This window comes from Schistocerca nitens, chromosome 8 (genome assembly GCF_023898315.1).
Source record: "Schistocerca nitens isolate TAMUIC-IGC-003100 chromosome 8, iqSchNite1.1, whole genome shotgun sequence".
NCBI lineage: Eukaryota > Metazoa > Arthropoda > Insecta > Orthoptera > Acrididae > Schistocerca > Schistocerca nitens.
Window position 1 is genome coordinate 172,355,609 of NC_064621.1, and position 14,187 is coordinate 172,369,795.

Below are 14,187 nucleotides of genomic sequence, written 5' to 3' on the forward strand. Positions count from 1 at the left end.
AATAACGCATATGTATCTGCTCCTACACGAATTTTTTCTGGCACAGCCCAGTGCAATGCTGGCCGCGAAATTTGTCATGTATAAAAAGAAACAACTGATTTTTCTTTACGATAATCGGGATGACCATGGACTGCAGAAATTAGTAAACTCTTTAAATTCAGATGAATGATTGTCAAAAAGTTAATTTTACAAAGAAAGATTATTATTAAAAGATTTTTTGAAACATTTACATGGGACTTGATATAGCAATAGTATAAATTTAGTTGTAAGAAATTAGATATGCGCACTTCTGTTTTTATCTTATACTACATCGCTCAGGCACGACCGATCAAACCGCCCGACTGCGAGCTACCACTGCCCACACAGCTCTTACTGCAGCCAACACTGCTCTCTCGTCTGCGATTCTATTATAGCTTACATATCGCAGGGAGCGCGTGAGCAATCCATCGAAATTACATCTGCTCGAGTGCGCTAGCTCAAATAAATGGCTCGGAGCACTATGCGACTTAACTTATGAAGTCATCAGTCGTCTAGAACTTAGAACTAATTAAACATAACTAACCTAAGGACATTACACACATCCATGCCCGAGGCAGGATTCGAACCTGCGACCGTAGCGGTCGCTCGTTTCCTGAATGTAGCGCCTAGAACCGCACGGACACTCCGGCCGGCAGTGCGCTAGCAATACATTCCTTAATCATGGACCTCTTACAATGTTTTGTAAAATGTTCGCTGAGTGACCGTCACGATCAATACGTGCCTCTAACAAAGTCAGCATCAAACTGGAGAACAACACTGCCAGTACCATCAGGAAACATTCGATGGCGATACTGTCACGCTTGACGTACAAGCGCAAGTCCTCAGCGAGTAGTTGTGTCGCGTTTTGAATGTGATGCGTCGAAGCACCATTACTCATATTTTCATCAATATAGTGAATGATAATGGCAAACGTATAAGTATTACACAATCGCAAATAATAGTGTCGTGCGTATACGTTACAAATTTGCACGTAAGACAGTCGTTTCATATTCAAGTATGCGTCCAGACACATCGAATTGAATAATAGATACCGCAGTTCCATTATTAATCAGTCACAGCCAATATAAAGTACAATACAAATATATAAATAAAATTAGTTTTGAAGCTTTGCCTCTTACAAATTTTAATTATTCCATTTAGCACCCTCAATACTGTATGATGACCTCACAGTGAATAAATAAGTATTACTGCGGACTATGCGACGTATAGCACAATGTTTCGTAGGAGAGCGCTTTGTAGTGGATCTCATAGCATTTAAGTGTATTGGATTAGCATGTCTAGGTAATAGATTTGTCAGATTACGACGCTTGAATCTTACAGGTGCCGTAATTCATGGAGGTAATAATGAAAAACGTTGTTCATACAGCGTGTATAATGAGTGATGCAAAATTGCTGAAAATTATGAAAAATGTTTGAATGGTTCAAATGGCTCTGAGCACTATGCGACTTAACTTCTGAGGTCATCAGTCGCCTAGAACTTAGAACTAATTAAACCTATATAACCTAAGGACATCACACACATCCATGCCCGGGGCAGGATTCGAACCTGCGACCGTAGCGGTCACGCGGTTCCAGACTGAAGCGCCTTTAACCGCACGGCCACACCGGCCGGCAAAAATGTTTGAGTATTCGTACTTCTGTACTCGTCCTGTGTAATTTACAACAATAGGATTCACACGAACAGATACCCACTATCATTACAGGGCAAGGCGATCTCAGTGTGGTCGCGCATACGAGATGACATAATGATTCTGTGCCATCAGATGTTCTTTTATTAGGACTATGTAGCTGCTTTTTTACAAAACTTATTGGCTAAATAACCAATGTGTATTTTTTAAATGTTTTATATAAGTGAGCTATTTTAATCTTAGACGACAACGATGTGTATGTATGACGCAAAATTTGTAACGTAGCAACAAATATAATTTTATTTATTTATCTTTATTGTATTCTATATTGATTGTGACTGATTAACAAAAGCGTTACGATGCCTCTTATAAAATTCGATGCACCTATTGGCTATGGGTGCGCACTTGAACATGAAACACTAGTTTTACGTTCAAATATGTAACGCGTATACATGAATCTATTATTTGTGTTTTTGTAATACTTGTAAGTTTGTCATTATCATTCACTAAATTGATGAACAGGTTAATAAACGTGCTTCGTCGCATCCACATTTACAAAGCGGCGCGCCCAATGGTTGCGGACGTGCGCTTGTACATTAGACATGTAACTAACGCCATCGAAAGTTTCCTGGTACTGTTGACTGTGTTGGCCTCGATTTTGATTCTGTCTTGCTGAATAGACACGTGTTGATTGAGATAGTTATCTGCGAGCATTTTATTAGTTACGTGAATGCGTAGTATCTGTTCTTTCAGACGTGTTCGAAAGAACAGGCAACACGCATTCAGCTAACTGATTCGCTTCGATGAGAGACGAATCCAGAATCTTCAGTGTGGATGCACATTTCTTTCGACCTCCAGTGGGAAAATAAAATTAGCGAACTTAGAGGACAGGGACTGTGGAATGATGGCGCTACGAGGGAATGTGAGGCGGCAGGGGAGCGTGCCAAGATTGTCCGCGCATTTCCGGCAAACAGTGTCCGGATGGTGCAGTGGCTATCGCAACTGCCTTGCAGCAGGTACCAGGTTCGAATCCCTGTCAGCCACGCATTTTCACGCATTTCGTATAAAGTCCCGACGCAGCTGATATCATAGCTCCTTCCATTTCCTCTCCTTTCTGCCCCAACCACCTTCAGTTTATATAGTAAAGCGTGCATTGCCAAGTTGATGCTTGTTATTAAGATCACGCACATTCAGTGCAGACATGTATGAATTCAGATAATTAATTTCTGTCACATTTGAACTGTTTTTATTGTATTGCCACATTTGTACGTTTGTATTCACTGTCCACTGACAACTATGTACTGTTGTTTCTGTAGCCTCAGTACGCCAGGCTTGAGAATGAATCGGTTGGTTCAAAACTAGTCGCCAGATATACATTACTGCAATTGTGACAGTTCTGACAATAAACGCTTAACGAAATATAAAAATCATTGCTGCTGCTGTGTCGACACAATGCTGAAACTGGAAAACAAGGCATTTTTATCTGCCCAATGTTTCATCTTCCAGTGCAGTGGACATCGTCAAAGGCTACAACCACTTAGAGAGCAGATATAATCACAAACTAGCTCAGATATCAGAACTATTTTTACGTGTGCATGCAACGGTCGGCTCGTGACATCATCAGACAAGTGTGGAAACCGGGATTGTGTGGAGCATGTGTGACGGCTTATCAGCGGAACTTCTGCAGCGTAGTCGAACCAAACTTGACAACATGTGGGCCATTTCCCAATGAAAGCATTGTTCGTCTTGTCTCAGAGTGGAGAAAATTTATTAACAGCTGAGGATGCACGTTTGGCTCATGTCAGGTGGTTCCATGAGTGCAGTGGGGGAGTGGCAGACCAGTGTCTTTCTTTCCTGCCATTGTTTACGTGTCGTGGCGGGAGGTAGTGTGATGTTGGGTGCCCCTATGTAGGATATGTGTGGGTGTATGTGGCTGATCTGAGCAATGCTGCATGTCGGGAGAGTGCGAAATTCTGTTTTATGGGAAGACCTCACGTCCTGGTTATGGCAGTGTCGATGGTGTAATGTGAAACTTTTGACATATTGAATAGTTTAATTACTTTTGTCGGTGTGTCTCATTTTCATTTGACTATCCCTTATAGATTTGTGTTTACATTTGATTTTAAGGTTTCTGTACATCGGAAGATTTGAGCTATTGTGTTACATTTCATTGCGCTACTTTGAAGCGCCAACGAATATTTAACGATCTCTGCATATCTTAGACGCAAAGTATCCCGCTTCCTGATTTAAGTACGTGGTATGTTACCTATTCTAACGTTACTTGCTTCACGATCCCTCTACTTTTGAATTCAGTGCTCTACACAGTGACACTCTGCCCTGTTTACTACTCAATTGATTCCCATGGCCTTTCAGTGAAATTCGCTTGTCATTCATCGTATTTGAAAACTGTGGTATCATCAACATACCATGTGTAATAGATAATTCCTTTGCTTAATTTTCCAAGCCTCTTCTTCTTTGTCGTGTTGCGCAGCAATGTGAGTGTTGCACAGTACGAATTAGCAATGGTGGTTGTGCCGCTTCCCATAAACTCTGCGTCCACAGCTCCTTCACATTCGAAGAAAACGTTAGCCATGACCTCCCTTGCTGATGGCGCAACCTTGCATTTCTATCGTGTAGGCGGAGAGGTGAATCTCCACTCTATAGACGCTCTCCTCGTTGCACGTGTTGTACGATGGACCCATGTCTCGTCGGCCATGATGATGCGGCGTCGAAAATCATTGTCGTCCACGGAGTAACGCACAGGGAACTCTAGAGACGCATTCGCGTGCAGCTGACAGTGATCGCGAAATCCGGCGTGACCGCAATTTCCGATACTGCAGACCATCTGGAAGGATGGAGTGAGTACTGCCTATTGAAATGCGCATCTGCAGGGCAATGTCTGCCATAGTCACTGCGCGACTGCTGCGAATCTCTTCCTCGACTGCCTGACACTGTCGTCTGTGGTCGGTGACGATGTCCGTTGCTCCCGATCAGCATCACCCAGTCTGTGCAGCCTCTCAACCTGTGACACCACCTCATTACGGCTAGGTGTGACATACCAACTGGTCTACATACCGTGAGAATTTCACGGTAAATCTGTGTACAATTGAGGCGTATTTCCCCGCAGGTATCTTACTTTCCCGCTTTAGAATACGTTTCCAGTTGCCTATCCATTTCACTCGCGCACTGTAATGCACATGTTATCCTCGTCGCAGCAAGATTATGTCTGCAGGAAACCTGGAGTATGTGCTGTCTTCTGACAATGCGCTATTCTTGTGGGGCAACGGCCTCAACGTGGGACGACACACGTGTAAATTTACCTTATGATGTCCCTACGCATATTATGAGATTATCGTCGCACATTGTTTGTTTACGTACTTTGTAGGTACACCTGGATGATAATCAGGCTGGCTGGAACCCTTCCGTCTAATTCAATGTGAAAAATCAGGCGACGCCCTTGCCAAGCAGAACGGTCAACATCAGCGCCGTTCCGTTGGTTAATTCACGCTATGCATTCATTGGCCTCCTTGAATGCTTCGCTATAACCCACATACTTTTCTGTGTGCAGGCCACGACAGACCTGCGCAACTCGTGCACCATCCGGCACACGGGCACGTCTGCCGCAGCGCCCCTCGCTGCAGGCATCATTGCGCTCGCTCTGGAGGTCAAGTGAGTACCCTAACCTGTCCTACACTAGCAGTTCAGTCCATTTTCCGTTTATTGCCACGAATTTCTGACCTGTTATCTGGAAACTCCAAATAGTTTGTACATACACAATAATCATGGTGATACACAATGATTTATATCTTTTATGTGGCTATAAAATATGTTAACACCTACTATTGATACTACTGACGTAGAAATAAAACATAAAATTGAAAATAAGAATGAATTTAAAAAATTAAAAGGGATTAACTCATGTTTCAAGTGAATACCTTCCAGCTCATATTACTAGATATGTTACCGGCAGCCTCGGAATTACTCGAGGTTGGCCGACTAACAACAACTATACCTACTTCGAAACCTACTGTTGCTACACTATGCTACATTGCCCACACTGGTCCGTGCGCGCCCTGGAAATCCTCGACTTTGCGCATACCTGTGTGGGTGACGATAGCATACTTTCTTTCTTCCCTTTTTTTTAAATGTTTCTTTAAGTTTCCTACTTAATTAAAATTATATGTGCCTATCAGCGTTTGTAATTGAGAAAATATTTCTTGTGGTTTGTTGACGTTATTTGATATTCAGAGCTTCCACTTGATCAAACTGAATGAAAGCAAAGCCGTTAGCTTTCAGATATTCTATGTGCAGTCATATTAACTGTCGTCCATAAGTTTTCGTCCCTTACGATTGTTTGCAGGCAAACTGTTTACAGTCTCTCTTTACCTGAAAAAAGGAGGCAACTAGACATGATCAGCGAAACTTTCCTCTCCATATTCACGAGTTAGTGTGTCATTAAATCCTTTTTTTTTTTTCAGTCATGAGTCTTCTCACTGGTTAGATGCAACCGGCCACGAATCCCTCTCCTGTGTCAGTCTCTTCATCTCCGAGTAGCACTTGCAATTACGTCCTCAATTACCAGTTCTATGTATTCCGATCTCTGTCTTCTTTTACAGTTTTTTCCCTCTACAGCTCTCTCTGGTACAACGGAAATCATTCGCCAATCTCTTAACAGATGTACTATCATCCTGTCCCTTGTCCTTCTCAATGTTTTTCTCATATTCCTTTCCTCTCCTATTCTGCGCAGAACCTCCTCATTCCTTATTGATCCACCTCATTTTCTGTAACACCACATCTTAAATGCTTCGATTCTCTTCTGTTCCGGTTTTCCCACAGTCCATGTTTCACTACCACACAACCACACCATGCTGTGTACAAATGAACATTCTCAAAAATTTCTTCCTCATATTAAGGCCTATGTTTGACACTATTAGACGCTTCCTGGCCAGGAATGCCATTTTTGCTAGCCTGATTTTGATGTCCTCCTTGTTCCGTTCGTCATTTGTTATTTTGCGGCCTAAGGAGTAAAATTCGTTCACTTCATCTACTTCGTGGCCCCGCGCGACTGCTACGGTCGCAGGTTCGAATCCTGCCTCGGGCATGGATGTGTGTGATGTCCTTAGGTTAGTTAGGTTTAAGTAGTTCTAAGTTCTAGGGGACTGATGACCACAGATGTCCCACAGAAGTCCCATAGTGCTCAGAACCATTTGAACCATTTGAACTTCGTGGCCATCAATACTGATGTTAAGTTTCTCTCTGTTCTCCTTTCTGCTACTTCTCATTACTTTCATCTTTCTTCGATTTACTCTCAGTCCACATTTTGTACTCATTACTCTGTTCATTCCATTCAGCAGATCATGTAATTCTTTTTCATTTTCCCTCAGGATAACAATGCCATCAGAGAATCGTATCATTTATATCTTTTCACCTTCAATTTCCAACTCCTGAACCTATCTTTTATTTCCACCATTGCTTCTTCGATGTACAGATCGAAAAGTGGGGACGAAAGACTACATTCCTGTCTTACACCCTTTTTAATACAAGCACTTCGTTCTCGGTCGTCTATTCTTATTATGCCTTCTTGACTCTTGTACAAATTATAATTTACCCGACTCTACCTATAGCTTACCCCTATATTATTCACAATTTTGAACATCTTGCGCCATTTTGTATTGTCGAACGCTTTTTCCAGGTCGACAAATCCTGTGAACGTGTCTTGATTTTTCTTTATTCCTCCCTCCATTATCAACCGCAACGTCCTTAATGCCTCTCTGGTTTCTTTACCTTTCCTAAAGCCAAAATGATCGTCACGTAAAACATCCTCATTCTATTCGATGCAACTGTTTGGGATATGGATCATGATCTGTTGAAGATACACCATATCTCGAGTAGGGGCAATGCCGCCTTGTTGAACCTGTTCCTGATGATTGGGAATATATGGCAAGCCCGCTTGCACTTCTTCTAACGTCCCAGTCATACTCCCATTCATCTCACTTCCACGCTCGTAAATGTTTTTGATCAGTAATACGGTTCAAATGGCTCTGAGCACTGTGGGACTTAACATCTGAAGTCATCAGTGCCCTAGACTTAGAACTACTTAAACCTAACTAACCTAAGGACATCACACACATCCATGACCGAGTCAGGATTCGAACCTGCGACCGTAGCAGCAGTGCGTCTAGAACCGCTCGGTCACGACGGCTGGCATCAGTAATATGAAATCCTGAGATCCCGTAACACGCTATCATATTGTCCACGCCCCCAACCAATACAGTGCTACCCTATAACGTACCATAAGACGCATCGGACATACCCCGAGAATCATCAGTAATCCTTCGACAAATGTAGTGCGGAAGGCAGCGGTGAGCCTGAAAAGTACACTCCACGGAATTCGTCGCAGTATTGTTTTGTAACTGCCTAGCATCGCAGGCCACCAAAGATCACCGAATGTGCCTGCGATGTCAATCATGAGCGCAAGTTGATACTTTTCTGTCGAATTTTCTACAGTCTGAAGAGGTCTGTTAGTCGCAACATCTACGCAAATCCCTTCTATGGACCCATACTGACACTGATTTAGATGCAAGGGATCCACGTGCGTCAGCAACCGGACACAGGGCAGACGATCCTGAATTTTGGCCAGAACGTTTAATAAGCAAATATGTCTACAGCTTGACGGTGATGCCAGGTCTTTATCCTTTCCCTTTTTAATCACTACTGCTCTAGCTGTTTTCCATATCTCCGGGATCCTACTTATTCGCAACGTCTCCATTAATAATGCTGTCAAATATGGTACTATCATTGGACCTCCCACCCGCGCGACCTCAGAGTTAACTCCTTCCGGACCAGGTGCCTTTCCAGTTTTGAGCTTAGAAACTGTGATAGCAACTTGTTCTTGAGCGAAAGGCATCACCAACATCTGATTGTCGTATTCGTTATCCAAATCACTTCCAAGTTGTGTGTGTATTTCAGTATTTAAGTGTGTCGTCATCAGGAAGTAGGGCGGATAGCAGGTATTCTACTGACTCCCCCCATCTAGCCGTCATTGAGGCGTCCTCTTTACGAATTCAGTAGCGTATATCGTCTTCCTCATATGTCAAATTGCAGTTGCCTTCGAACAAACCTCTTCCAGTGTATTCTTTTAGTTTCCTGAAGCAATGATTTGTAGCGCATCTTAATAGTGCTGTATTCCTATGCCGGCAACTTGATCCAGCTGCTAACACGTAGATAATTTCACTGTAATTATGTTACCTGACTAGTTCTATTTAAATTCATCACCCAAGTAGCAGTAAAAAGGAAGAAATACGGATTCTATGTCACCATCTCAGCAGAGATATCTAAATGTTATTTGGCTTAAGAACTTCTAAAGGCTGTAAACGAGACTCATTTGTAGCCAGTGTTGACTGTTTTCCCACTGTGGTACATCTTATTTCACGGATAACGTGTTCCACAAATTCAGTATATGAGGGTTGTCCAATAAAGGATGATCCTTAATTCAAATAACTTACGGCTATGCGGTCGGGTGACGTCGTCGGCATCCGCCGATATTTCGAAAGGTGAACAGCCTGTCATCTATCTTGATTGCCTTTTTGGTTGCCAATATTTCTTTCATCTTCCGGTTGTGATCTTGCTTGCGTTCTTCGGTCCATTTTACGCCTGTTCGTTTGTCACAGTGTGTCTCATGCAGTTTGCTTTTCTTATTGATGTTTCTGAATTTTATTCTGTCGTTTATTGTGTCTCCTGTTATTGGTGTTTTACCCTTAAAAAACGCAGTTGGACTAAACTACATGGCCAATTCCTTTTGCTGCCTTCCTTGCTGCCCAAACTTTCCTCATTCGCTCGCTGTGTTTCTGTTTCCGGTCCTCTGTCCAGGCTTCTTGTCGTCTTCGTGTCTTCGGCTTCATCTTGGTTGCCTTTTTGGTTGCCCATATTTCTTTCATCTTCCGGCTGTGATCTTGCTTGCGCTCTTCGGTCCATTTTACGCCTGTTCGTTTGTCACAGTGCATCTCATGTAGTTTGCTTTTCTTAATGATGTTTCTGAATTTTATTCTGTCGTATATTGTGTCTGCTGTTATGTTGAGTTAGTTCAGGTCGTTTTTTACCTCTGCCACCCATTTGTTGTTTCTAGTGGTTACCCAGTCAAAGATCTGTTCGGTCAGTCTGTGTGATGGCATTCTGTATAGGTGTCCATAGAATTGTAGTCTGCGTTTTCTAATCTTTTATGTGATTGTCTCCGTATGTTTGTATAGTTCCTCTGTAGGTTTCTTGATCCATTTTCCATTGTTGTTAGTTGCGGCAAATATTTTCATAAGTATTTTCCGTTCTACTTTTTCTAGTTGTCTGATACGTGTATGCCCTAGGATTAGTGTGTCCTGTGCTGCATATAGTGCCTCGGGGAGCACCACCGTGTCGTACTGGCGTAATTTGTTTTTTTGTGATACAGATTTCTTGTTGTAATGATTCCACACTACTTTGTATGCCTTGTCGAGTTTAGTTTTTCTTTCTTCGTTTGAGTATCTGTTATGTCCGCTCATTTGTAGTGTTTCATTAAGGTATTTGAAGTTTGCCGTTTTGTAAATCGTGCCGTATTTTGTGTTCAGAGATAGTTTCTTTGTGCTCATAAACTGTGTCTTTTCGTAATAGATCTGTAGTCCAGTTTCAGAAGCGATTTCGTGTAGTTTTTCAATAGCGTCTTTTGTTTCGTTTATACCTTTCGTGACAATCGCCAAATCGTCTGCATAAATCAGACATTTAATCTGCAGGTTTCCCAGGGTTATCCCCTGTTGTGATGTTTCCCATTCTTTTATTACCTGCATTGAAAAGGAGAGGTGAGAGGCCATCGCCTTGTCGGACACCTGTGCGAATTTCAAAGGGCTCTGATAGTTCCCCACAGAACTTTACTTTGGAGGTCGTGCTGGTCAAGGTTTGCTCTATGATGGTCTGTGTTTTGTTGTCTACTTTGTGTTCTGCTAGAATTTTGAAGAGAGTTTTCCGGTCGATAGAGTCGTACGCCTTTTTGACATCGACAAAGGTAATGATCAGGTTCTGTTTGTGTTGTAAAATCATTTTCAGGTTCCAAATTTGTTCCGCGAAAGACCGCCCTTTACGGAAGCCTGCTTGGTATTCCCCAATCCAGTGGTCGGTCTGGCATTCTAGTCTGTTTACTAAACCTTTAGAGAGGATCTTGTATGTGACCGGTAGTAGTTCGGGTCAGTCTTGTCACTTTTTTTATGTAGTGGGTGTATCAGGGCAGTTTTCCAGTCGTCAGGAATTTTCATGAACCACCAGATACCTTCCAAGATCCTGTGGATGTCTTTGGTGAGTTCTGGGTCTTGTAACTTCCAGATTTCCGCGATGATACCGTATTCTCCTGGTGCTCTACCATTCTTGAGTGACTTGATTATTTCTTTAACTTCTTGTAGACTAGGAGGTTCACTATCTGCAATGTACGTGCTCGTTTCTGTCATCATTTCTTCGACAGTGGGGCGGGGGGGAGGGGGGCAGTGTTGAGGAGTTTTTCAAAGTACTTTGCCAGAATGTCACCTTTGTTTTTGGTATTGGTTTCTAGGGTTCCATCTGGTCTTCTGAAGCACAAGTTGGGTGGTTGATATCCAGTCATATTTTCTCTGAACGTTCTGTAGAAGTTTCTTGTATTGTTCTTCGTGAAGTCCGATTCGATCTCCGTCAGTCGCCGTTTATCATATTTGCTTGATTGTTTCTGTGTTTTCAGGAAGTTCATCCAATTCTCTTGGGATTTATGGCTACTAAATTTTTTCCATGCACTGATTCGTCGGTCAATAGCTTGGTCACATGTGTGGTTCCACCAACGGTGTTTCCTTGTGCGTGGTGCTTGTGCTAGTTTCATGGCCTCTCGGATTCTTCCTGAAATTTGTGTCCAGTCTGTCGTTTTCTCCATTTTAATTTTGTCTAATATTTTTGTCTGGTTTATAGTAAGGTATTCTGGATCTGGTCTAACAATTTTATTCTTCTGGAGCTTTCTCTTGGGAAAAGACGAATCCTGATCTGTAGCAGGTGGTGATCTGAGTCGAAGTAGCCTTTACGTATGTCTATGTTCTAAATTTCTTTTTGTGAGTCTTTCTGGACTATTACGTGGTCGATTTATAGTTCTTGCTTTCCGCTGGGGAATTTCCATGTTGTAAGTTTCCGTGTTGGTTTCTTGAATTTTGTTGACATAGTGGCGAGGTCGTGACTTTTGCAAAAGTCTATCAGGTGTTTTCCATTTTTGTTTATGTCCTTGTGTGCAGTATGTTTTCCTGTGGTATGTCTGTATATCTTTTCTTTTCCGAGTATTATTTTGACCCTATGTGCAGGAATTTTCCTCATAGTTTCTTCCATTGTCGCCCAGAAGTCATCAATTTCGTCCGAGTTTTCCCTGTTGTAGTCATTAGTCGGTGCATGTGCGTTGATTATTGTGTAGAATTTGTTGGCTGATTTCACTGTGATGGTGCAAATTCTTTCGTTCGGTGACGAAAAGTCGATTACGGTGTCCGTGATGGACCTGTGTACTGCAAATCCTGTGCCAAAAAGCCGTAGATTTTTCAGTTGTCTCGATGGCAGTGCACATATTTTGATTTGAAATTTTTCGAGAGTGTCTGTGAGTTGCTTCATCTTTCCTGTCTTCATCAGTGTGTTCACGTAGAGTGTGCCGATGCAGTGTTCGCGTTTGGTCTTGAGGGAGTTTGAGAAGCTCCGATTCTTATGATGTCCGTGAGCCCCTGGAATCCAATGCTTACGACGATCCCAGTCTATTGACTGGGGCCCGGAGTAATGAGATTTTTCTCGTTGTACCATCATGATATTTAGTATATTAATTTTCACAATCGATAATGTCTGACGTCGGTCATATTTGGTCATGTGTATTTCCAATATATATAAGACGGGCGTCAGACATTATCGATAGTGAAAATTAATAACCAACTGATGAGGCAGCGATAGTGAACCAACTGATGGGGTAGCATTAATTCTGTCCTTCATTTTTTTTTTTTTTTTTTTTTTTTTTTTGTTAGAGAGGAAGCAGGAATCCACTCAGAATTTAGCAAACACTTTCATGTCTGTTTAGAGTGATACCTGCTAATTTAATTTCAACTCCATCCATTAGAACACTATCCCAGTTACTGTTAAGAGAATCCAGAATCTATGTGACGCTTATGCTCAGTACACCGGTCCTCCACAGTGCTGACACTCTGACGAGTGTATGACATGCCACAACTGCAAGGAGTATGGTACTTTGCGCAAAACAAGGTAATCCTTTACAGAAGCTAAAATGATCCAACTCTTAGATGGTGGTCGAGAAATACGTTTCACATCATATTTCCTCAAAATACTGTAGGCGCCCCAGTGGTCCTGGTCGCCTACAGTGGACTGGAGGCCGAGCGGTGACCTCTCCAGTTGTCAGGATGCTAGGAAATGACTGTGGACGCGTCAGAAACGCCAAAGAAACATTATTAATTCATAACACCTTTATTCCTGCCGAGTACAATGTGGCTTGGTGATATCATCTTCGCCAGAAGATGGGTAGTATGACACTTCCCGAAACGTCGCGAGTTATCAACGCTACCACCCTGCTGGAGACCCGAGAAACCTTCATTAATAGTTTACGCCGGGAAAGCCTACAGTCACATATTTTTAAACTGTCTTGCAGGTACGCCATCCGTCGTAAGTGACGGAAAATTGGCGTGCTCAGTCAGGAGACTTCAAATAATATATACGTACCGTTTCGCATTCGTATCATTGTTTTTTACTGAGAAAAAAATGCGGTGCATTACTTTCTGGGTAACCCTTGTAAATCATCTGATAGATAGCGTGAGCAGCAGTCTGCGACTGCCTGCTGAAGACGCTGTGGTCACTGAGGACTGCAGTAGGGATCAGGACAACTCTGACACAATTTTTACTCTGTGTATCTGTCTGCATCTTTCTATATCTTTTCAGAGATTGTTCTGGCCGTCGGCTGTCCAGTACAGAATGTCAAATAAAACAGCTTTCAGCCGTATAAATTTCCAAAGTGTTATTTTATTAGGCTGCCAGTTTTGGCCGTATATTAGGCCGTCTTCAGGGCCCCTGACCGACGTGTAGGAAGATTCAAGCCTCGATTCCTGTCGAAATATGGGCCAGCGTCCAAAGACTGCTATGTGCATATCTTTGAGACAGCGGTCACTTTAAACATCACCTGCCGGCAGCTGGAAATTTAGACGTCTGAAAGGTTTTTGATCTGATATTCTCTACAAATTTTACTTGTTGTGATAAAGGGCAGCTTGCTCTAAATATTAAAAGCGTAAGTAGAGTAGAAAAAAGATCCCTGTAATATTCGAATAGAGTATTATTAGCGTGCTGTTTGACACAGTCAAATCGATTAAACATCTAGGCGTAACTATGCAAAGTGATATGGAATGGAACGAGCATGTAAGGTCGGTTGTGGATAAGGTGAATGTTCGAAATCGGTCGACTGGGAGAATTTTAGGAAAGCACAGCTTTACTGTGAAGGAGATTGCCGTACGGAAAACAT

At 42.4% G+C, this 14,187-nt stretch overlaps 1 protein-coding gene across 2 annotated transcripts in view; it reads left to right on the forward strand.

Annotated features, from left to right (window-relative positions):
- Positions 1-14,187, forward strand: part of LOC126199013 (neuroendocrine convertase 1-like) — a 522,936-nt gene that overhangs the window by 400,813 nt on the left and 107,936 nt on the right. For both annotated transcript variants that reach the window (XM_049935697.1, XM_049935696.1), the window contains exon 9: positions 5,236-5,336. In XM_049935697.1, the coding sequence (XP_049791654.1) occupies positions 5,236-5,336 (101 nt within the window). The remainder of the gene's footprint in view (positions 1-5,235; positions 5,337-14,187) is intronic.